The following is a 22,141-nucleotide window of genomic DNA, read 5'->3' as shown; positions in this document are numbered from 1 at the left end:
AGCTTTGGGCCTGGAGCCTTTGGTGGACAATGGTCTGGCACCTTTTCTACCAAAAGACCTGGCAGTCAGGGCTCTGGTAGCTAGATGTTTGTTGGATGTTTGCATTCTTTTCCTGTTGGTAATGGTGGTGCTGGGATCTTCATCTGTCCTTCAAAAAAAAAAAATATATGGGCAGATTCTGGTACTTATTCCAGTACACTTTGAGCAAAACATCCCATTGAATGTTGATGGAAGAAGGAACTAGGCAGGATGGAGCCTTTAAACATCAAATCTTTCTTCCTTTAATTACTGCCTCAAATTTTCTCAACTCTTGTGTGATCAAGAAAGCCAGTACAGCCTCCGCTGCCATTCAAGCATGGCACAAGTGACTTCAAGTGGGATTTATCTGTTTACCTGCTAAACCTCTTGAATGAATGAAAGCTGGAGAAATGTAATGCTGGAATTGAGAACAATATGGTGCTGCTGGTCCCTGCAAGCTATTTAAAGTGCTCTCTCAGTTTAGCTTCTTTAATAGGAAAAAAACTTATTTCTTCCACAGACTCAATACTTAATTACACCAACTCTGGGAAGAACCTAAAATTGTGAAGGTCAGTAAAGTCATGACCCCCCAGTATTCAGGCCTGATTTTTCCCTTATAAAATTTAAAAGAAGAAATCCCTTTTATACCTCTTAGGCCTTAAGATTTGTGGGTTTTAATGGATGTCTGGCTGTCACATAAATATATAGCTTTAAAGACAACGAAATGTTCTAGGCAGTAAGAGAGAGGCTAGTTTAAAGAAATTCCTTGTGTCATGATTTCATATTCATCCCTCAGAGAAGATGATTAGGTCCTGTGAAGACAAAAGGACAAATGATATATTTGTAGTGAGGAATTAAACACTAACATTTTTCGGGGGGGGGGGGGGGGGGGGGAATCTCCTCTTTCTTAGAGAAAATAAATTTGAGTGGAAAGTAAAACTGAACTAGTGTTTATATCTATACATGCACAAAATTGCAAAGTTTTTTTCCTATTTAAGCTAGTAAAGGTCTTCTATGGCTGTCAGTAGAGCTAATATATCTGTTTATAGGTCTCTGGTACCCATAGCTGGCCACACTTACTGTTAGCAGACTCTTTCCTTCTTCACTGGTAGCTTTGCTGGATTTTGACTATTTGAGATGTTTGATGTTTGTCTCGGGTAGAATAGTTTCAGAAAGTTTCGGCTGAAACAATTCTTTCATCTCATGCAATTAGGGTTAGACTAAAATGCATTTTCTCATTTTGATACTTGCTTTTCTCTGTTACAGGCTGCTTCAGAGCCCTTTGAAGTTGATGGAAATCTGTCCATTAACTTCAATACACTCTAGTTTGTCCCTAATCGATAGTAATTTGATTAAAATAGCTCTGAATGTTCTGGATCCCAGTGGACATTGCAGTTGTTCTTTAGGTTGCCTAAAACCCCCCAGCTTTTCTGTGCGCAGTCAATTCTGTTTGCCAGGGTAAGGGAAAGCATAAGGAGACATGTGAATCTCACAATTATCGCCGTTCTTGCTAAATCGTGGTGGACAGGTTTGAGTTAAGTTAAACCCACACTGTGCAATGTGCGTTTGAGTGGCTGAATCCTTCCCCAGCCTGCTTTCTGCAAGCAGCAGGGTTATCCTGGTACAGAATGGGGAGGGGATTGTATTTTCTTGGTTCTCCCTTTTTTTTTTCCTCTTCCCAGCCAACAGGCACACAGGGTTAGTAACCGTTCCTGAGACTGCTCTTCCTTTAGCTGGTTCAAGAAATACACAGGCCTAGAAAAAAATCAATGTTTCATTGTATGAGTTTTCTTACTGCTCTGGAACATTCTTTCTGTTTAGACCATAATCTTTTAAAAATTGTAGTGTCTTTCCTTGCCTCTACTGGCCTTGAAAGAGCTTCTCCCCTGAAGGTGGCATTGGTCTCCTGTGGCAGAAGGGACACCTGGGCTGTTTCACCCATCCTCCCCTCTGAAGCTGAATCGCCAGCACTGTCTCCCAGTCAGCTACGGCTTGGTCTGGCCCACATCCTGGATGTCTGTGTGCTCTTTGTCGCCCGCTCAAGTGTAGCCCTTGAAACCTTTCTATACCGACTTCCTGAGCCTTTGAGGGAACTCAGATCAGGTGGTCAAAGATGCTCTTGGTCTGATCTGTTGTTTATTCAGCATTGCCCTGAAGCTTGGAGCTGAAATGCTGGCGTTTCTTAGATAGCCAAAGGCATCTTCTTCTCCTGGCATGCTACCTGAATGAATGCTCACAATCTCCCATTACTGCTTACCCTGTACCGGTGCACCAATTTCTTTTCTCAACTCCTGTGTCTTTTAAACTCAATATAGAAGTGAAAGAGAGGAAAAACAGCAATGAAGCTCTGCATTGAAATTGAAGTTCACAGTCTGACACAGATCCACAGAGCCTTCCAAATCAAAGAGAATCGATGAGCCTTGCACAGGCAGGTGCCCCGGCTCAATCACAACCTAAATAATCCTGAAATTAAGATCAAAGTCTGCTGCTGCATTTGCTGCCATATGTAGCCGCTACTCGGTTCTGCCTCCCATGCTGAGGCAGGGAGTTGGGTGCATGAAAGCACCAACCTGCAGAGCGATGGGAGCCCTGGCATAGAGAGGAAGCCCGGCAGTAGGTGGCAGGAGCACCACTCCTCTGTGGGGAAGGCAAATTTTGGAGTCCTGGGGACTCGGGATCAAAGAGACGCAGAAATGACAAGTGTGGCATGTCACAGTGCACCCCCTGCTAGGTGATTCAGGGCACAGTGGGGACAGCCGCACATGCCACCTCTTAATTAGAGGAAAAATCCTGTCCCCCTGTAGTGGCCTCGAACCAAAAGGGATGAGCTAAGGGGGGTGTCATCCTCCGAATAAAGAGATGGGCAAGAGCACAAATGCCTGGGAACAGGGCCATGGAGGCAATGAATAAGATGCCCTTCCAAAGCAACTCTTTCTTTGTTAGTCCTATTAAAAAATATATAAAAATAAGCTGCAACTATTATGCTCAACACAGCATTTTAAAAGTTCACATGGTTTTCAAGGATACCCCGCTAAGCACAAACTATGATTCATTTGGAATTTGCTAATTAATACTGGGATGGCATTGTCCCCTGCTGTTGCCCAACTTCTTGCTTGAGAGAACTTTTTCTTTTTAAAGAAGAGAGAAAATATTTTATCTTGGAACAGTAAGGTGCCTCTTCAGATGTGAAGTCTGCCAAGACAGAACAGGAAGGGGGTGAAATGTGGGGGAATTTTCCCTTTGCTTTCACTGAGTTCCTTTATCATCTGTAGCATAACCCGACTCTTTAGTAAGGTGGTGACCAGAAATAGCACTGCAAGAAATGCTAGCTCTTCTCTCATCCCCATCTTTAAGTACTAAAAGCTGGGGAAGAGTAAATCGTCATTTAAACTCTGGATATTGCAGCAGGCGAAATGATTTTGCCTTTTTTCTCTCTATAAACTAATGGATGTGGAATCTTTCAAAAAGTAAACCAACTCCTCTTAATAAAGCTCTGCATATAGATATTTAGTAGCTAAGCACTAAATCCATGGAATAGGGGGAAAGTGCAGAAGTAGTGGATTAATATATAAAAGGATGCTTTTTCCCCTTCAAAGCCTCCTTAAGTGCTGACTGATGGAATAAACCCTGGAAACTTTCTCTGTGCTAATTGTCATGTTCCTTGGCTTGCATCCCATTTGCTGTCCATCATCCTCTGCAGTTTAAGAAGTTTCACATAAGAGCTTTCTTCTTCTGTTTACAGGCATGCCATGTAGCGTATTCAAAACCAGGGATAGTTCAGAGGGTCAGGAAATCTTCCTCCTGCTTCTTATTAAAAAGAAAAAAAGAAAAAAAAGCCCTGAAGATTTAGAGTTTGAAGAAACATCATTCCCCTGCACACATCCAGCTTCTCAAAGGCACAAGAGCCAACTTTGAGCTTTCCTAGAAATAAACATGAAGTGATATTCCACTCTAATCACCTGGGTGAAATACTGGGTCAGCTTGTCAGCCAGTGGAAGTAGGTGTAAAGCCACTGAACTAAAAGAAGCCGTGCTGATTTGCACTAGCTTGGAGAGCAAGGCATGGCTTATGAACCAGCCACGTGATTTTGGTATGTGACAGACTGTTTTCTTTTAATTTCCTCTGATAAAAAAAGATACTGTATAAAATAATAATAATCTGTTCCTTTTTAGTATCACCTTTTGAGTATGTATGGGATTGATAGAGGAAGATGACCTGTAATTCCATCCCAATTAAATGCCGAAAGTCAGCAGTTCACAATTCTTTCACTGGTGGATTATTTTCAACCCTCCCGGTTCCCACAGGACCTATTCCCTGCATCATTATCAACTTTTTTAAATTGAAAGTATTATGAAGGCAATTTCCTGCCACCAGCGACTTTCACATCACTTTCTCAGGGCCCTGCAGCCTGAGAACAACTGCTACGACTAAATCTATCAGCGATGGAGGATCAGATGGAGTGACCTGAATTACAAAAAAACAAAATGCTCAAAAATGTACTATAAGAAATGGTTTTCCTTTACTCACTGCTGATGGTTTTAAAGGTTGTTGGGGACCAGCACGTTTCAGGTCCACTCCTGCTGTCACCAGTCTCCAACAAGGGTTTAAGAAGACGTGTGTGCTGGATGGGTGGATCTGTAAGAACTGGAGGGCGTATTTCTGACTTACAGTTGAACTATGAAATCCAACGTGACAGTGGATACAGTGAACAGACCAAAGAGCACAAGAAAACACAGAAATGTTGTAAGAGCTCAGATTTCATTTGTGCTTCAAAATAAGAAACTAGAGCAGGGTTTCCCAGCTTTGTTCCTGGAGGGCTCCTCGTGGGAGTGAGGACCAGGCTGGGTGCTGCGCAGTGAAGTCATCTGCAATGCAACACCATTGCTTTCAGTTTGCGTTAAGTAAAAATCCCTTCCAGGGCTCGTGTAGAGGCTACAAATGACCTGTGGCTGCACTATGGGAAGCCAGCGCCAGATTTTCTGCGTATTCATAGTAAGATGTGCGGCAAGCCCTAGAAATAGCTTGACTTACGTTTCAGGTGCTTTGGCAGGAACACAACTGCACTGATGATCTGGCCCCGATTTGCCGGTGTTGAGTATCTTGAAATGTGTCATTGATGCTGTCAAATGCACAGAGGAAGTAACATTTCCTTCCAATCAGTTTTACTTCTGTAGTAGCATGTGCTACTTGTAGCCATACTTGACTGAGAGTTAAAGTGGCAGCAGAAGTGCGATTTGGGGTTGGTAGTACCCCTTTAAATAAAGCCCAGTGTACAGATTTCTGCATTTCCTACCTTGTTTGGCTGTTCCCAGAGATTGCTGCTGGTCCTTATTCTTAGTATTGCTAGAGATATCTCTATTACACAGCTTGGAAAACAAGCAGAAGGTCAAATGGGTTCTCTATGCTTGCAGTCTTTCTCTATTTTAGTCCTCCGGCTGCGATTGATAGACCCAGCGGTGTGGAACAAACATTGCTCCCGTAATTAACTGCTGCCTGTTAGATCTGCAGGTAACAAGCAGCTCTAGGGCTTTAGGGGGGTTTGGTGGCAAACCAGAAGTGCACGTAACAGAGAAATAGATAGGTCAGGTACAGACACGTGCTGTTTCCTCGTGTGGGTCGCCTCGTTGAAAGTATTGATGTGCGTATTGGGGATCTCCAGTTAAGAAATGGAATTAGACCCTGCCAGTTGCATTTACAGTATTTTGCTAATCTATTCTTTCAGACACCACAAATAGCGTATTTCATTGTGCTGCTTTATTGATCAAAGGAAAGATTTGATTTGACAGTAGTTTCAGCAAAGCCTTCAAGTTGTCCAAGATGTGGTAGAATTATTAACTACCCTAAGCTGACATATGGTAATTTAGCGTTTAATGTTTGCCCTGACACGCTGAGGAGTTATCATGCCAAGTTACCAGCTGATGCCCAGAAGTTTATGAGTACATAAATAATAGCTGAAATAGTTTTCTAGAGCCATGTTTAGATTTAAACATCCAGCCTTTGAATCGTTGTGAGTTATAGTTAAACTTTCTTTCGCAGGGCGGTGGGGGCTGGAACCCCACTGCACTACCCACTACAGTTGGAATAAATTAATAGGGTTTGGCAACTTTTTGCAGCTGTATTTGTACAACTTCATCTTGAAATAATGTTAATTTCGGTGCCTAGGCTTATAATTTTTTCAAGCGCGTTACACAGTTGGCTGTACATAATTATGTCTTACAGCCATAAGCACTGACAATCTGCTTACCTAAACTATTCTGCTCTAAACTTGTCATTTAACTGATAGTGAAGGAATTGCATGTAATTCACCAGATCAGAACTTAAATTATCAATTAATAATACTGCAAAAGAAAAAAGAAACAAGAAATTCAGCATGTCTGTCAGAGTATCTGCAATTAAAAAGGCAGTCGAGCATTAGCATCCCAGATCAGACTGGACTCCACCATCCTTGTTAGCCAAGTCCGCCAAGCTGCAGGTTTGCACAGAAAATCTGAGCAAGTGGTTTGCACCTCGCATCTATTTGTGGAAGTGCTGAGAAAGGCAAGTGGCATCAGCAAATTAACGTGTGTCCCCCTGTAAATTATTAGTAATAGGAAGACTTCTCATTGTGAGCCTCTTGAGATCCTAGAAAGTAACTGGTCTTTGGAGAGTTAATCAAGCTCCAGGCTACATTGCAGTGCATTTCACCTGCGGTGCACCGGAGCCGTGCATGCTGGCACACAGGAGCACAGCCCCTCTAACTGCCTGTGCGGTATTTGGGTGTACTTGCATGAGTATGTCTGCAGATACCCATTCAGGAGCATGGCTGCTCAGCCGCTTGTTCAGGCGTCTGTGCTTTGCGCTTTCTGCAAATAAAACTACCTATGTGAACGCGGTTGTTGTTACTGGGGTTTTTAGGGGGTGGGAGGCTTGTGATTGTGTCCGTGTTTGTGACTTTTGAGGACTGTTACTGGCTTTGGGGAGTTAAATTCAAAACCAGAATGTGCCATAAATGGAATTGAGATGTAAAAAGGCACAAAACATGTCAGAAGTGATTGCGTTTTTGTTGGGTTTTTTTAAATATATGGCACCATGTCCTAAAACAGGCCTGTCTGCCTCTTGTGTTAAAAGTGTGTGGGCAGGAAGCACACCAATAAGTTACATGAATTAAACCTAACGTGAATTCAAGTCAAAGTAAGCAGAGGTCTCAGATCTAACCAGCACAGAAGTACAGTTAATGAAAGAGAAAAATTTGCCAAAAATTCAGCCCTGTGAATTCGTTCCAACTGAGCAGAGTTCAGCTAGGTTTGAAATTTCCTAGAAGGCAATCTCCTGCCCCTAATACATGAAGCAGATTTGCAAAAATGATGGGTGTCTGAGTCTGAGGGCACCCACGCCAGAGGGAAAGGTACCTTAGAAAAGAGGGGCCTGAGTACAGGAGCTGCAGCTGCCGGAGGGACCCTTAGCAAAGCCGCTGAGCTGCAGGAAGATGAGACAGGATGGCCAGGACGGAGGAGAGCTGGCTGGGAGAGGGGATTGCGGGAGGCTCGACACTTGTAGGTGATGGCGAACACAGCTGGCACGCACGTGGCAGCGTGTGCCTGTAGCTGGTCTTTAGCATTTTTGCATGGGTAGCTGGTGCACAGTGTATGTAGCTGTACCGAATGTGTACGTGTCGGCATGGTGCTGGATCGTGCGGTGTGGGCTGGGGTGCACGTGCCTGACTTCTGTCTGTTTGCTGTTACCTTGCCAGATTTTCCTGACCACAGAGTTCTCGCGGTGTCTTGCTCAGCAGTTGCTTGAAGGGAAAACGCAACTCTCAGATGTCCTGCTTAGCTGCTGCTACCTGTTGGTGAAGGAAGCATATGTATCAATCCATGGGCAGAATTTGGCCATCAGGGAAAAGTTGTAGAGGATCCAATATTTTGTCTGCATAACATGTGAGGATGAGTCCTAGGACCAAAGTCATCTCACACTGGCTTTGTTCAGTGGACAATAAATCATAGAATCATAGAACACCTTGAGTTGGAAGGGACCCATAAGGATCATCGAGTCTAAACCTGCACTGATGCCCATTGGCGTTGCTCCTGTAGTGCATAGGAAGAACTTCATTTTCTGCCTGCTCCCAGTTGGTGGTTCCCTTTACTGACCAATGAAATAACTTCTATATACACTGTGCCGTGTAATCTACCCTACAGAACAAACGGATGGGTTTGCTTTTCCTATAATTAAACTTATTAGAGAGACTTTGAGAACTGCAGAGCATCCCAAAGTAGTGTCTCAAGCATGAGCCTCAGCAGATTTTGTTCTCCAAAATACATACACTAGACAGTTTTATTGTTGTTTCCTATTGTTAGCTATTTGCAGACAGATCCAAAAGCTTAATTTTATGCTGAGAGTAGCATTCTCAATCATGCCACAGCACCACTTCTCCACGATCAGTAATATCTGTAGGTGTTGTGCAAAATGTGAATTCAGTGCATGGCTGTATATGATTGGGAAAGCCAGAGTTCATTACAAAAGCAAAGGTCATACTAAGACCAATTATATCCCTTGAATCTGGGAAAAGCTCCCTTCATGAGGTCACAAGTGTGTTTGTTCCTCACTGAATACTTTTTCCCTGTGTCCGAGCTCACTGTCCTACGGAGAGGAACGTTGCTTGTGTTAAATTGCTGCATGTCGTTGTACAAAGACTGTTCTTCCCTTGTTCTTCTGCTGTGCAGCTTAATTTTTAAATGCCACGGACCAGATTTTCAGCTGAAATAAATTAGCATGCCTCTGTTTGAAGGCAGTGAGTCTACACTGATTTATACTAGCCGGGGGCTTTGATCATTAGTTACAGTGATCAGGTTACTCCTGCGTAGGTCAGTATTTGCTGCCCTTGGTTATCTTCTGCACTGAGCACTCGGGTTTCCTGCTCAGTTTTACCCAGAAGGGTGCTGGATTCTCTTTGCCAGGCTGGCTCTGTGGCAGACGCGGCATAAGGCTTCGGGACAGACACCCTTCAAAAAGAAATGAGGACAAAGTGCCACTACTGTGATTTATTTTTCTTGACTTAGTCTTCATTTAGGCATAGCTGTAGCAGCCAGCAGTAGGGTCAGCTGCAAGAAGGCACTGCAGGATGGTACCCTATGTAAGGATAACAGCGTGTAGCCCTTCATAAATAGATTATGAAGGATGATCTCTTGCCTGTCACGACTCCTCCATCACAGTAGTAAGAACAGTGTGTTTTGAACTCTCAGAGGTATTTCCTTGACCTTTTGTCATGGAGCATCTCCTACAGCAGAGGAAGGCTTGTGCATCTGCTTCAGGTCCCAGTTACTTAATATCAGCCACTTGCATCTTGCACAGTGTGAACCAGCCTCAGTTCTTCAGGGCCAAAATTCACCCAATAGCAGCACATGACACTCCACTGGGATGCCTTCAGTCACTACACTGAAGAATCTGCTCTCTTGTAAGAGAGATAAGAGAAAGAGTAGTGTCCAAGTTCTGTTGCTTCTGCTATCAGCGTTCTGGCAGTGATAAGACGTTGGTCACATGGTGGTATTCTGTTGATCCATACTAATCTTCCCTTCCCATCAGAGCCACTCTCCTCCCTCTCACTCACCTTGCTACAGTCTGAAGCATTTCCACAGTGGAGTATTTAAAAACTGAAGCAGCTGCAAAAGGCCTGAAGAAAGGCACATGTTGCTTTAGAAATTACTGTGCCGTATCAATTACCATTAGATGTGAAAGATCCATTAGCATTGGCCAGTTCCCGATGCAGGCACATTAGCTTCTTGACCTTCATAATAGCGAGTAATGAAAATTGCTTAATTATTTAATCATGAAGACCACGCAACAAATTGCAATTTACTGAGTTTTCACTGGTAAAGACAGAGACCTGGCAGGGCTGGCATCGTCTTAGCTGCTGTCGGTCCCAAGTCACCACTCGGAAACATTGGCCCAACTGGAGAGTTAGGTAGAGCAGACTGGCCTCACAAATCCTGCAGACCTCAGTCTTGTTGCATCCGGACAACTCATGCTAAAACATAAATTCTTTGCTGTTTCAGCAGGTAGAAAAGCAAAGTTAAAATGCAGCAGATCCCGAGCCTGGCTGCACTGCTGTGCACCAGGTATTCTGTGCTTGTAGCATCTCATCTGATCATGTATGAAATTTGGTTTCCTAGGCAAAGGGGTTGTTACTTTGCTTTTATGCCGAACAGAATAATGATAGTTTTGAATTGGACCATGAGTCTGACAAGTTCATTTCATCCCGTATTTATGCATGGGGTCACACACGGTTATCGGCCAGAATCACAGGCAGACATTCTTCTCTCCCACTGCATTATGGTCTCCTTATTGAGCCCGATTTATATTCTCCTGTTCTCCATCTGCTCGATGTTACATTTTCATCCAGGAGAAGAAACCTGGTAAACAATTCAAAAAAACCTGGAAAGGAGAGAGGGAGTGAAGACTATCAAAGCTACCGATGGGCATAGGGAAAGCTCCAGAGAAATGTATCCACGTGGACGTAATTGGCCTGAAGGGAGCTACTGCGCTGGAGAACAACCCTTGGACAGAGGGAGCTGCGTGAAAGCCAAAGGACCTGTGAAACGCTGGAAGCTTTCAGCAACTGAACATTTGGTGAAGCGCCTCAGCCAAGTGCTCGCAGGGTCAGTGCAGAGGAAGCAAACTCCTCCTAGTAAGAAGCAGGCGAGCTGGCCAGGGAACGGGTTCCTCTGCAGGCTGCAGAGCACGAGCTGGGCATGCGTGAGAGGTTCTTCTCTTTTGGGTTCAAACATTTTATAGTTTAATTTCTTTCTCTAATGCAGGCTGCATCATCAGTTACATCAATAACTTAAATGACAGCTTTAATCTCTCTGACATACTAGTTTGTTTTATCATCAAAATAAATACATTATAAATCACTTTGCACAGATTTCAACTGGAGCAGAGGAAGATTTAACCTGACATGAGAGACATCCAGCCATTGTGACAAAGGGAGTGTTTTTACAATTTGGCTTTGGTTTGTATTTTAAAGAAGAGGAAGAAACTTAAGCTCTTGCTTAGTAGTAATGATAGTAGCTAAATGCTGTTTGTAGCTGCAGGAAGAATGGTATTCATCGGAGTGAATCTCAACCGTGTAAAAATTAGGCATCTAGTCTAAGCATAGTCCCTGGTTCTCTCTCTACAATATGTGGAAAGAGAAAACCACTTCTTCCAGGAAATTTGATGTGTACTTAAGCGTTCAAGACGGGAGGGTGGATTTCAGTGTGGAAGGGCTTGCTTGTCTTCTGTTTATCTGGCTATCTTAGACTAGATACAAGGTTTTTAGAAAGTTATGTATGAGATGAAACCAGTCCCAGTTGAGGGAAGAAAGAAATCCACAATTACAAATGTGCCTTTCCATCCTTTCTTTGCCAATAGAGATCTTTTTCTACTTAACCTTGTTTGCAAATACTGCCGCCATGGGAAACTTAACTCAATTGATAGTCGTTTTGTCCAGAGTGGATAAAGACTTGCAGGCTGCTATTAAGCCCAATGTTGTAGTTAGTGGAAATACTCCTTTTATTCAAATACGATAGCTGCTCTTGCCATGTCAAAGCATCCTCTTTGCAAGGCGCAGAATAGACAGTTTTCTCTGAAGACAGCTGAAGTGTTGTAGAGAATCTTCTGTTTTCTTTTTTCCTTTCTTTCTGGGAAGTAGCTTGGGATCATTGGCAAGTATGATAAAAGGGGACAGAAGTTAGTAAATGTAACCTTAACCTGATTGGGTCTCCAAATCTGTCTTAATTTTTCTCTGTCCGTTTGACTTTTGCATCTATGTATTGAAACCATATGTGATTCTTTAAGCAGCACGCAGTAATTTGTTTGGAAATACAGGGCTAGAGATGAGTCTCTTTACTGGCTTCTAAAACAACTGTGAAATAAGAGTTAAGAACTTTTATACAAATGAGTCTTAAACATATTGCAGATTCAGTTAAAAATAAATAAGTCCTTAGCAAGGATTTCAATAAGCAATAAGAGTAGCTGAATTAAAATATTTCCACTAAAATTAATGAGCCAATCCTGGAATGCTTAGACTGACTCTTAAGTGTGCTCATTTAAAGACTTTGAATATGTTTGCCTGTCTGAATTTCTATGGAGCATTTTGAATGCATGACAGATTATAGTCTTCAATTATTTTAATTTGGTTTTCTTAATGGGCAAAATAGCTAAGAGCTTAATCACAAAAGACACTTACTGCTTATCATTTACATTATTTTATGTGTTCATTAATAATTATAATGGGTTTTATAAAACAAAAAAATCAAGTCTAAGTCTCCCCAGGTCATGTTAGTGCAAATGTTGCGTAGTATTCTATGGGAGATTTGGGAAACTAAGTATTTTTTGAAGGGCATTCTTAACTCCATACGTTATAGAGCAAGTTGGAGAACTTCAAAGGAAATTTATTTTCTAGTTTGCTCTATGGATAGAAAATGCAACAGAGTACAAATGGCCTGCTTTCCTTTCTCTAGATACGTTCCCAGGCACCTACATATACCATCACACAGTGACAGGCAGAACCCAGACCACATACAGCTCAGTGAAATCCTCTAAATACAGTTTTTTAGGTACAGGAATACTGTTGTTACAGTCCCGTCTTCTGTTCTGTAGGCTCAGTTGTCCTTGTTTGTTCAGCCTTTCCCTACACACACGGTTTCCTAGGCTTCCAGGCATTTCCTTTATTGATATCTAAACAATCTCCATTGGGCCACTTTTTTCTGGCAATGTCGTGCTCCAAAAACTGTGTAATTTAGAGACTCACAGGTGTCCTCCAATCTGGTGACCATACAGCTTTCCATAGTCTGCATTGCCTCTGCTCCTGGCACAGGAGAGTTGTGGGGATCCATGGTTCTTCTGTCATCTGCTAGGATGAGAGGGCTTGTAAATTCAAAACCCCACAGCGAGAAATGGAAGTGCTAAGAGCACAAGAAGGATATGGATCAACAGGAGCAAAACGGAGTGATAAAATCTGGTACCTCAAAGGAGCTCATCAGTTGAAATTTTGCTTATCAGTAAAACTTGTGGGAACAGTTTAGCTACCCAGTTACTCCTGACGGAGATGCACAAACCCTAAGATTTTATCTGTAAAAGCGGGATGCAGTCCTGTATCCCAACCACAGGCTGCTTTTCAAGCCCATTTAAATGTGAGATTGCTACAAAGGAGAAAGCCAGCTCTGAAGGGCTTAGCCCTGTATTATCCCAAGAGTTGCAATGTTAATTTTCACACAGTTTAGTTATTATATCAGAACCTGCAGTGGAAAATACTCATCTGTGAAATCACACCGATTTCTTCTGCTCCTGGGATTACTCTGAGGAAATGAGAGCTGAGTCAAGCTCTTGGTGTTCTGGTTCTGAGTTGCGAATGTTGACTGCAGCCCTCGTGCTCCATTTGGGATGGTGCATCAATGCTTCAAGCTCAGACCCCCCCGCAGCCCCCTGCTTTGCCGTTGCACTGTGAGGTTGCTGTGTCCTTGCTTGCCACAGCCAAGCAGAGGTCTGGCAACGCAAGTTCGGTGCCTGGCTCCGCTGCATGTTCCCTCTGTGGATTTGGTGGCTGGTCCCAGAATTCCCAGATGGTACATTTGTATTTGTCAGCGTAAGTGAGGATGCTCAGCATCCCACAGTGCCTGCGTGGAAAATTTCACCTGTATTCATGAGATAGGATAGGATGAGGGGATCACATCTTCCACCATAAATTGCCTTTCTGCCTGGGGCATTTTCCTTCACCAGTGTAACAATCCAATCTAAGCTCCATCCCTGAGGAGTTTTTTAGAGAGTGAAAGCTGTTTTACAAGCAAATTCCTCTTATGACAGTCATCAGCCATCGTCATTCATCTTGCTCACATCATCATACGCAGGGTTGTACCATGCCTCGCGCTGGAGAAGCTCAAAGCACCAAGGGTTCTCCAAGTAAAAAATGCATAAGTGCAGCTAAGGAAAACTATTCTTCTGCCATCTGTTCTGTAACCCAGAACCCTGCGTAACTCTTGACTGCATTATAAAAGGAAAGATAAATGAAAAAAAATTCATGTGTATGTTCTCCAGTCAGAAGATTATCATATGGATATGTTACCGTCTTCTCACTTCCCAGGCATAAATGAATGAAAAAGTAACTCTCTCCTGAGCCGGTAAATTCCCCTAACCAGTAATTTTTTCTCCTGATCTAGTGAGCTCCTTGGGAATAGAGGTTTTTTCATTATTATTATTATTATTATTATTATCATTATCATTATTATTATTATTATTATTATTATTATTATTATTATTATTATTGTAAACTGCTCCAGGAACAGTTTCAACAAAAGAAGTAAACCTTACATTGTATTCAGATAATGTTCTTAACTTCTCAACAAGATTTACTAAATTGCACCCTGGGAATTATGCAAATGAAACCTTTGGTCAAAACGTTACAGGATTACTGTAAAAAAAATTCTTTTTTTTTAAACCTCATTAAGAGTGCTAAAATTACATGTTCCAATATAAAAAGCATGTGCCTTTGTGCGATGACTATCTCTCTGGTAGTAATACGTACTACGCGTCATTGTCAGTGGTCTTCGCAACTTTCTGTGGCGAGTGCTACTTCTTACGTGATTTTTCGGAACACTTCACATCCTTGTATTCTTACTGGAAATGGAATTAAGTACAGGTAGCAGGCAAACCATTGTAGTATGATGGCAATTAACAACAAATAATGAGTCATTGCTGAATATTTGCAACATGTTTCCCCCTATCTTTGTTTTGCTGAATGCAGTATAATTATCTCGCGGATTTTTCTCAGTGTGATTGGGTAAGTCGTGTGGGTCTTACGACATATTTCATCTCCTAGATCTGCAATGATTTACATACAGACAGCTTAGACCCTATTAATGCTAATAAAAGTGCTGCAAGGACATCCTATAGCATACACTTTATTAAACTGTACATAGCTTTCTTAGAGAGCTTCTGTTTAATCTGCGTTTCCTGAAAATAAAATATAGTGCCTTTAGCACTGAATATTTAAATCCAGCCTCCTTTTCCCTGTCTCTGTCTCTCTCTATGCATTTCTAATGCTTCTATCACAATGGGATCTGGGTATTATATGCAACAGAAAATAGAGCAGAAAAACGTCCACAAAGAACTAACAGACTCTCCCCTTCCATGATTCAGGTTAAAATTGCTTCCATTTTAGTTCCTTGGAGGGAGACTGGTTTGCTGTTTGGTGCTTGTGCTCAAGTCACAGCCATAGTTGAGCCGGGCTGGGGCTGGGGCTGGGGAAACCCTCCTGGCTCCTGTGCTTCAGTGAGCAAAAGGTCAGCAAAAGTGCAGATACCTTGGGTTTGTGTTTTTTCCTTCCACTTTTGTTAAGGAAAAACTTTGTTAAGGGTGAAGGGCTGGTTTTATCCTGACACGTTACAAGTCCTTTGGAGCTGTACAGACACACATTGATAGAGACAGACATACAACTGTGTGTCCCAAGTTACCGTTTTTTTTCCCTTTCTTTTTAATTTCTAACATGGGAACCCCACAGTGACTCAAAGCTGGAGGTCCAGCGGTGGCTTCCTACGTTTTCACTTACCTCAAGCCTAACTACAAACATGTAGGTAGTGGGTTAGAGGTTGAACTCCCTGACTTGAGCCATACATTTGCACAGACATTCACATAAATTCAGTTTTCAGCCCTTTCTGCCTGGCAGGGTGAAAGCTGACTTTCTAAAAATGGGGACTGTGGACTTCAGTTATTGAACTGTTGAGTCGGTTGCTGTCATTAAAACCACAGTTGTGCAAGCAAAGCTTGATTTTAATATACTCTTTTCCACCCACGGAGTTGCTAATGAAAATTGGATTCATACCTGTCTGCTTGGGTCCCTATTACAAATATCCACTGGGCACCCAAAAACCTGTGTAAACCATTGTGTGCAGCATGAGGGTACTTTCACAATGTCCCCAGTACCTCTTTTACATGATTATACCAGTGTAAGTCCAATCCGTTTTCCTTGGTACTAATAGCCTAAATGAGCAGTGAATCCTGTAGAGAAAAGACAGATGAAACTGTCTCTATTCCCTGACCTTCAGCTCCAGAAGTGTAAGTGCAGCAAGAATCAATCCTGGCAGCGTCTAGTAATAACTGACATTATTAGCCGTTAACGGGAGCAGACTATTTGGTGGAGGCAGTACAAAGGAAACAGTGTACAAACTTGGTAATGATCTGGAAAAAGGCATCAAAGGAGATTCGCAGAGCCAGGGGATCTGATATTATTCTGCACCAACACGTTCAGCATCTTGTCAGCCTCCTGCATCAGGAGAGGAAGAAATAGGGGTAGGTCACATGCAGGAGGAGTGCAAGAGCATCTCACAGCCCCGTCCCAATTCCTTTGCCTGTCAAGCGAAGCCTCCTCTTCCTTTGGGAAACGACCTTCACTCCCCAAATTGGGGCTGTTTGGGGGGGGCGCAGGGGCCTCCTGCAACCCACTGAGCCCACTCAGGCTCCTCCGAGCATGCAGCTGCTGTAGCAGAGATGCTAACATGCACTCAGCTACGAGATTTCTATTATCTTCCCACTACTTTGTTGTATTCATAGACCTGTTAGGGAAGAATTTATGCACGTCGCTTTTACACTGCCAAGACTGTTTGTGATGGTGCAGGGGGTGGTAATTTATTTGTACCTTGCACTTTCTTTCAGGAATAGTCATGCTGTTGCAAGAACTTCTTTCAGCGTTTGATCAGAAAATTAAATTTGGGTTTAAAGAGATAGTCAGGGTTGCTAGGACAACATATTAACCTCCCTTTTTTATTTTCTCGGCTCTGTATCCAAGGTTCATGTAATTCAACATGCTGTATTCGGTTTGTGGTGTTCTTCTCAAGGTATGGGAGGGAAGGGGTTTCAAAAGCAATGTGCAAAACATGCTTTTCCTCAACAAATAGTCAAATGAAAGGGTAACGTCCCACTGGGCCTTCCCAGCCTTGCATTGTCAAGCCAGCAGGGTTGGACAAAGAGGGAGCAAACAGCCCCGTTCTTCGGATTTCATGGGAGTATTTGTGTGCACAGTCACAGGGACTGAGAACATGATGTGGGAGCTTGCAGACAGCATTTTCAGAAGTGATTAATGGCTGGGAGACTCCAGGTATAGCTGAACAATTTGGACACTTTAAGGAGCCTAGGGTTTCAATAACATGTAAACAGCATTTTTTTGTGCATATAGGTTCTTCCACATCTAAGGCAAAAAGTCAGAATTTCAATGATTCCTAGAGAATCGTCATGAATAAAAGAGGAGAAAAATAGCTGAAAATATGTGGAATACGCTTTTCCTGGCTCTTCCCCAAACCTTTGGCGTACAGCTCCCTTGTCAAAATTGACAGCGGTATTACATTTATGCAGCTTTCAAGCTCAGATCTTTAAAGTTGTTTAAACATCCATATGGCTTTTGTCCAAAACTTATCGATTGCTGTCTTTGTTACTTCATCCAGATTCGTTCCGATAAGGACAAAGAGATCCATATCAGATACAGCATCACTGGAGTGGGAGCCGACCAGCCACCGATGGAAGTCTTCAGCATTGACCCTGTGTCTGGCAGGATGTACGTGACTCGCCCGATGGACAGAGAAGAAAGAGCTTCCTACCATGTAAGCATAAAACATCTTGAGTTTTATCTAGGTTCACAAGCTCAAAGCAAAACTGTACCAGAGTTGCTGGGTTCAAGAAGGGGCATGCAGCTTTGAGAAGACCGGGGTCTTCGTTCAAAATCAGAGCCCAGTTCACAGTTTGGTCTGGCTCCTGTATCAGCAGAGGCCTGAGGAGCTGGCTGCGCAGAGATGCTTGGGTTTAACTAAAAGCGCAAGTCTCAATTTGACAATTGCTCTGCCGGAGCAATTGTATGTGTATGGAGATGCTGGCTTTGTTTCTGCTTTCCTTTAGTGTAACCTGCCCTGGCTAAATCAGCCAAACCAATGCAAAGCAGCATTAAACTGATGTCCTTTTCAGCCACAGAGTCAGAGTCATTTGTTTAAAGTGGTGCACCTTCACGCTGCTTATTAAATCCATGCAAATTTATGTGTGGACTGAACCCCCCAAAACCAGGAGAAGCCAATCGCTACATTAGCATGTCTTGGGAAATTACTAATTTAAGAATCATTACTGCAGCTAAACATGCAATAATTGGTATAGTCATTTTTCATTTTAAATCACTAGGAGATGTTCAGGCAGTATGATGGGGGTGTGTCAGATAGGTTTTTAAATATGCAGATAGACTAATATTAAATATGAGGAAATTAATTAAGATTGATTACACTCAAAAGTGGTGCCTCATGCTAACTTAGTTTATAAAATGCTCTACCTGCAGAATACTTAAGAGTGTAATTGGCCATTATGTTTGGATATAAATCCTAGCCCCTGTATTGCACAGCGTAATTGCACAACAGATACAGTCCCACAAATTGCTAAAAAAATGTGTTGCACGTTGGATGATAGCCCTGCAAAATTTCAGACGCTTTCTGCGCCTACGCTTTAGTTCTCTCCTGGAGCGGTTGTGAAATGTTGTTTCATGGATTGCTTTGTATTAGCCACATCTATCGGCATCTTAACAGCCCTTCCCAGGGATGCTGTAATGTCAGTGAAACGGTACAGGTCACTTCCACTGACACCATATTCCTAACTGCGCCGTTGGAGATGCACGTTCTGTCAGCTTTATCAGGTATCCAGTTAACCATGTTGACACAGCTTCTGGACTGGGGTGGAAGGATAAAGAAAATAGATTACCTCTTTAGTTGGGTGGAAAAAGAGATTTCCCCTGGGTAAAAGAAGATCTGAAGGAAAATTATTTTATCCTCTGTGAACAAGAACAATTATTTTGTCTGTTGTGCCTAGGAAAATATGAAGAGAGGTTGTTCTGAAAAAGGAATATTTGAGATACAGTGTGTGTCATCTCAGCGTTGTTGATATTCTTTCAGCAGTGCCAAGTTATTATAACAGTGCAGTCAATAATACAGTACGCAAGTTAACACTTTTGATGGAGCCACTGTGATGTCTACTATCAGACGCTCTCAGTCAAAAACATAAGATGAAAAAGATTTTGTCCTCCATAATAACAAATCATGTGCCCCCTAATAACGAACTTAACCTACCAGTTACAGTGAATTCAGTAAACTGAATTCTCGCCCTGGCAAAGGTGACTGGATAAGTCTGCCTCATATGCACCGCAGGATTTCCAGCCTTTTCTGTTCCTTACGGAAACCTTGAACTAGTGACATCCATACGTAAATAAGCATATTCACACTCTGAAGATTACAGGAAGATGTTGTTTATAGAGAGTGAATAACTGATAAGTATGTTACGAGACCTTATAGACAGGAATAGTGAGTGATAGAAAATCTTTGTTAGAGAACAGTAAAAGGTGATGGAGAACATTTTAAGTCATGGCTGTAAACAACCTTTAGATCCTTCAGCCTCAGTAGCAATGGATTGATGATTTATTGAACCACCAATTGTTCATTTAATAACCCCTTACAAAGGATTTATAAATACACCATGCACAAAGCAATGACTGAAACACTAGTACGGGAACTTACATGGACAATCCTAGAAACTGGAAAAAATTAGGCCAGCTTCCAGAAAGAGGATACAGCCCAAAGTCTTGTCTGTTGCAAGTTTTGGAGAAGTCAATGTATTTATGCCACTTCATATAGCTGAGTCTCTAACTGAAAGGAAAAGCAGATAGGAGCCAGGCTTGTACGGAGTACTGGAAGAGCAGTGACTGAGGTGTAGGCTTGGATCTGAACTGTGGAGCTTGGCCATCTTTAAATTGGTTTGACATCTGCTGTAGAGTTTTCTTTAGCTCGGATTAGTAGCTTAACTCTTCAGCTGAGTGTTAACTCTCCATGTCGGTGGAGCTGCAAGGCACCATCCCTGGTCCCTTTTACCCAGTCGGACATGGGCTTCTTGTTCAATACGGGCTTGCTGCTCTGGCTGAAGATGGGTGCATTTATACAGCTTCAGGTTTTCTGCAGTCCTAAACAGAATGAAGTCTTTTCAGCATCTCTGTCACTGTCGAGTGTTGTCCTTGCTGTTTTCATTCCCAGGTAATCTAAAAACTAATTATAAAAAAAATAATAATAACTTGCAAGTGTTTGTGAGGCTACATATGAAGAGTTCTGTTTCATTAACTCCCACATTTTCAACACATATTTTCTTATGCATAATTATCTGTATTGCTTCAGGACTACCATTTTTAAAATACTAGTGTTTTAACTCTCCCCGCATTTAGCAAGCCATTTGTCTGATGAAACCTACCTTTTTCCCTAAGGTGAAACAGATTTTTTCTAATTAGATCAGGAGTTCTGTAGCAAAACTTCCCCATACATTTTCAAGATGGTTCTTGAACTTTTAGGGGGAGGATCATTCTGAATTTGATGTATGCAGAGATGTATATGCCTCTGGGAATCAGTGTCTGCCCAGGTGCAGTGTGTGCTAGCATTCCTGCGTCAACCTCCCAGCACAACTGGCAGTGGTAGTGATCGCAAGTTCAGCTGTATTTTGGCCTCATCTGTTTTCTCATCTGTGCTACAAACCAGTGTACAAACTCTCCAGGGACCTTGCAGACAGCCCAGATGCAGAGTCAGCTGCAAATGTGAGCAGAGAAAAATGAGAAGGGCTTTGCAGCCACTTAACCCACACCACATTGTGGTGCAGAACTGCACGTGTTGCACTGAGTGATGCTGTGGGAGCCGCTCCAGCGTCTTCAGTGCCCGTGTCTGGGGTCGCAGCCTTGGGGCACGCTCCCAGCACAAGCACGTGCTCATTCCCCCCCCCCCCCCCCCGTCTTACTGTCATCTCACTGCAGCAAGCATGTGTTGTTGCATCTCCCCTTATAGTCACCCCTTAATGTTTATTGCATGCCAAATAAGTTTCAGCAGGTAGTAATATTTAATATGCATGAGTTCTCTTGGCCTTATTTAACTGCGTTCCCAAAGTCCCATTTGTACTGCTGACAGAATTAGTGACTCTGAATGTCTTTTCTGATCCAGACACCAGTTTCATATCAAGCTGCAGTTAGGTCTGGCAAGTACAAGGGATAGTAAATTGGCAGGTTAGTTTTCCAAGACGTTTTTCAAATTCTGTTTTCAAAAGTCATCAGCATAAGTGTGTCAGTAAGTAGTCATTGCTTATGATACTCAAGTAATGTGCATTATGGGGAAACTTTGAAGTAAGTCCTAATCCAGTCCCAGACACATGTGTATGCCTTCAGCATCAGACTGATAAAATACTGTCTCAGAAATGGCTGGAGCAGAACAGGTGGGTTATAGTCTGAGAAGGAGTTGTTTGAAGTGCAAGGAGACAAAAAAGTTTACTAGAAATTAAGGGATACAAGAGCTAATTCCAGTATTTTGAACCAAGTTCTAGTGAGTAACGCCAGCCATTTATGTCTCAATACTCTAATTTGAACTTTTAATCACAATTAAGAGCACAGAAATTAGGCATGACTTTGTATGCTTATTGCTTAAAGGCTCTGTCACTGATTGATAATGTATATTTGTATTAGTAGTATTAGTGCCTAAGTAATATTCATATTTAACACAATTCGCTGTGTTGACTTTGACTAACTACCTTCAGATACCACCAGCCTCCAGTGTAATCAATAATCATGATACTGAATCATTTGTATGCCAACAGCTACATTTACACTGGAAACTGTCAGTAGAAAAACCTTGGAGACCTGTGGTAGCTGCTGCTGAATATGATAGCAATGATTGTCATACTTTTAAACAATATTTGTTAAAGAATATTGAGCCAGCTCCTTGGCTGGTGTACAGCGGAGCGATACACCAGCTAGAGATTAGCCAGCTACCTGTATTAATTTTTCAGAATCCTCTGCAAGGTATTTCATTTGATATTATGCAAATAATAAACTGTTCTCATCCTAAATCCAAAACACAGCACTGTACCAGCTACTAGGAAGGGAATTAACTATATCCCTGCCGAAACCAGGACAGTTTCTGCCCTGCAGAAAGGGCAGCAGTAACAACTGCATTGGAGGGCAGAAGAAGAGCAGCTACGGACACCCAGACACCAGCACAATCCAGGACGTAAAGGCGCAGGGTCTGCTGTGCTGGGCTTGGGGAGCGGGTGCTGTCCTCCTGGCTGCCCAAAA

The 22,141-nt window shown here is 42.5% G+C and overlaps 1 protein-coding gene across 1 annotated transcript in view; it reads left to right on the top strand.

The window, feature by feature from the left end:
• CDH4 (cadherin 4) overlaps positions 1-22,141 on the top strand; it is a 469,167-nt gene that overhangs the window by 346,700 nt on the left and 100,326 nt on the right. The window contains exon 5 of the mRNA XM_076352033.1: positions 17,466-17,621. Within this exon, the coding sequence (XP_076208148.1) occupies positions 17,466-17,621 (156 nt within the window). The remainder of the gene's footprint in view (positions 1-17,465; positions 17,622-22,141) is intronic.

The sequence above is a fragment of the Aptenodytes patagonicus genome, chromosome 14, assembly GCF_965638725.1.
Source record: "Aptenodytes patagonicus chromosome 14, bAptPat1.pri.cur, whole genome shotgun sequence".
NCBI classification, from domain to species: Eukaryota; Metazoa; Chordata; class Aves; order Sphenisciformes; family Spheniscidae; genus Aptenodytes; species Aptenodytes patagonicus.
This window is presented reverse-complemented; position numbering and strand designations above follow the sequence as displayed.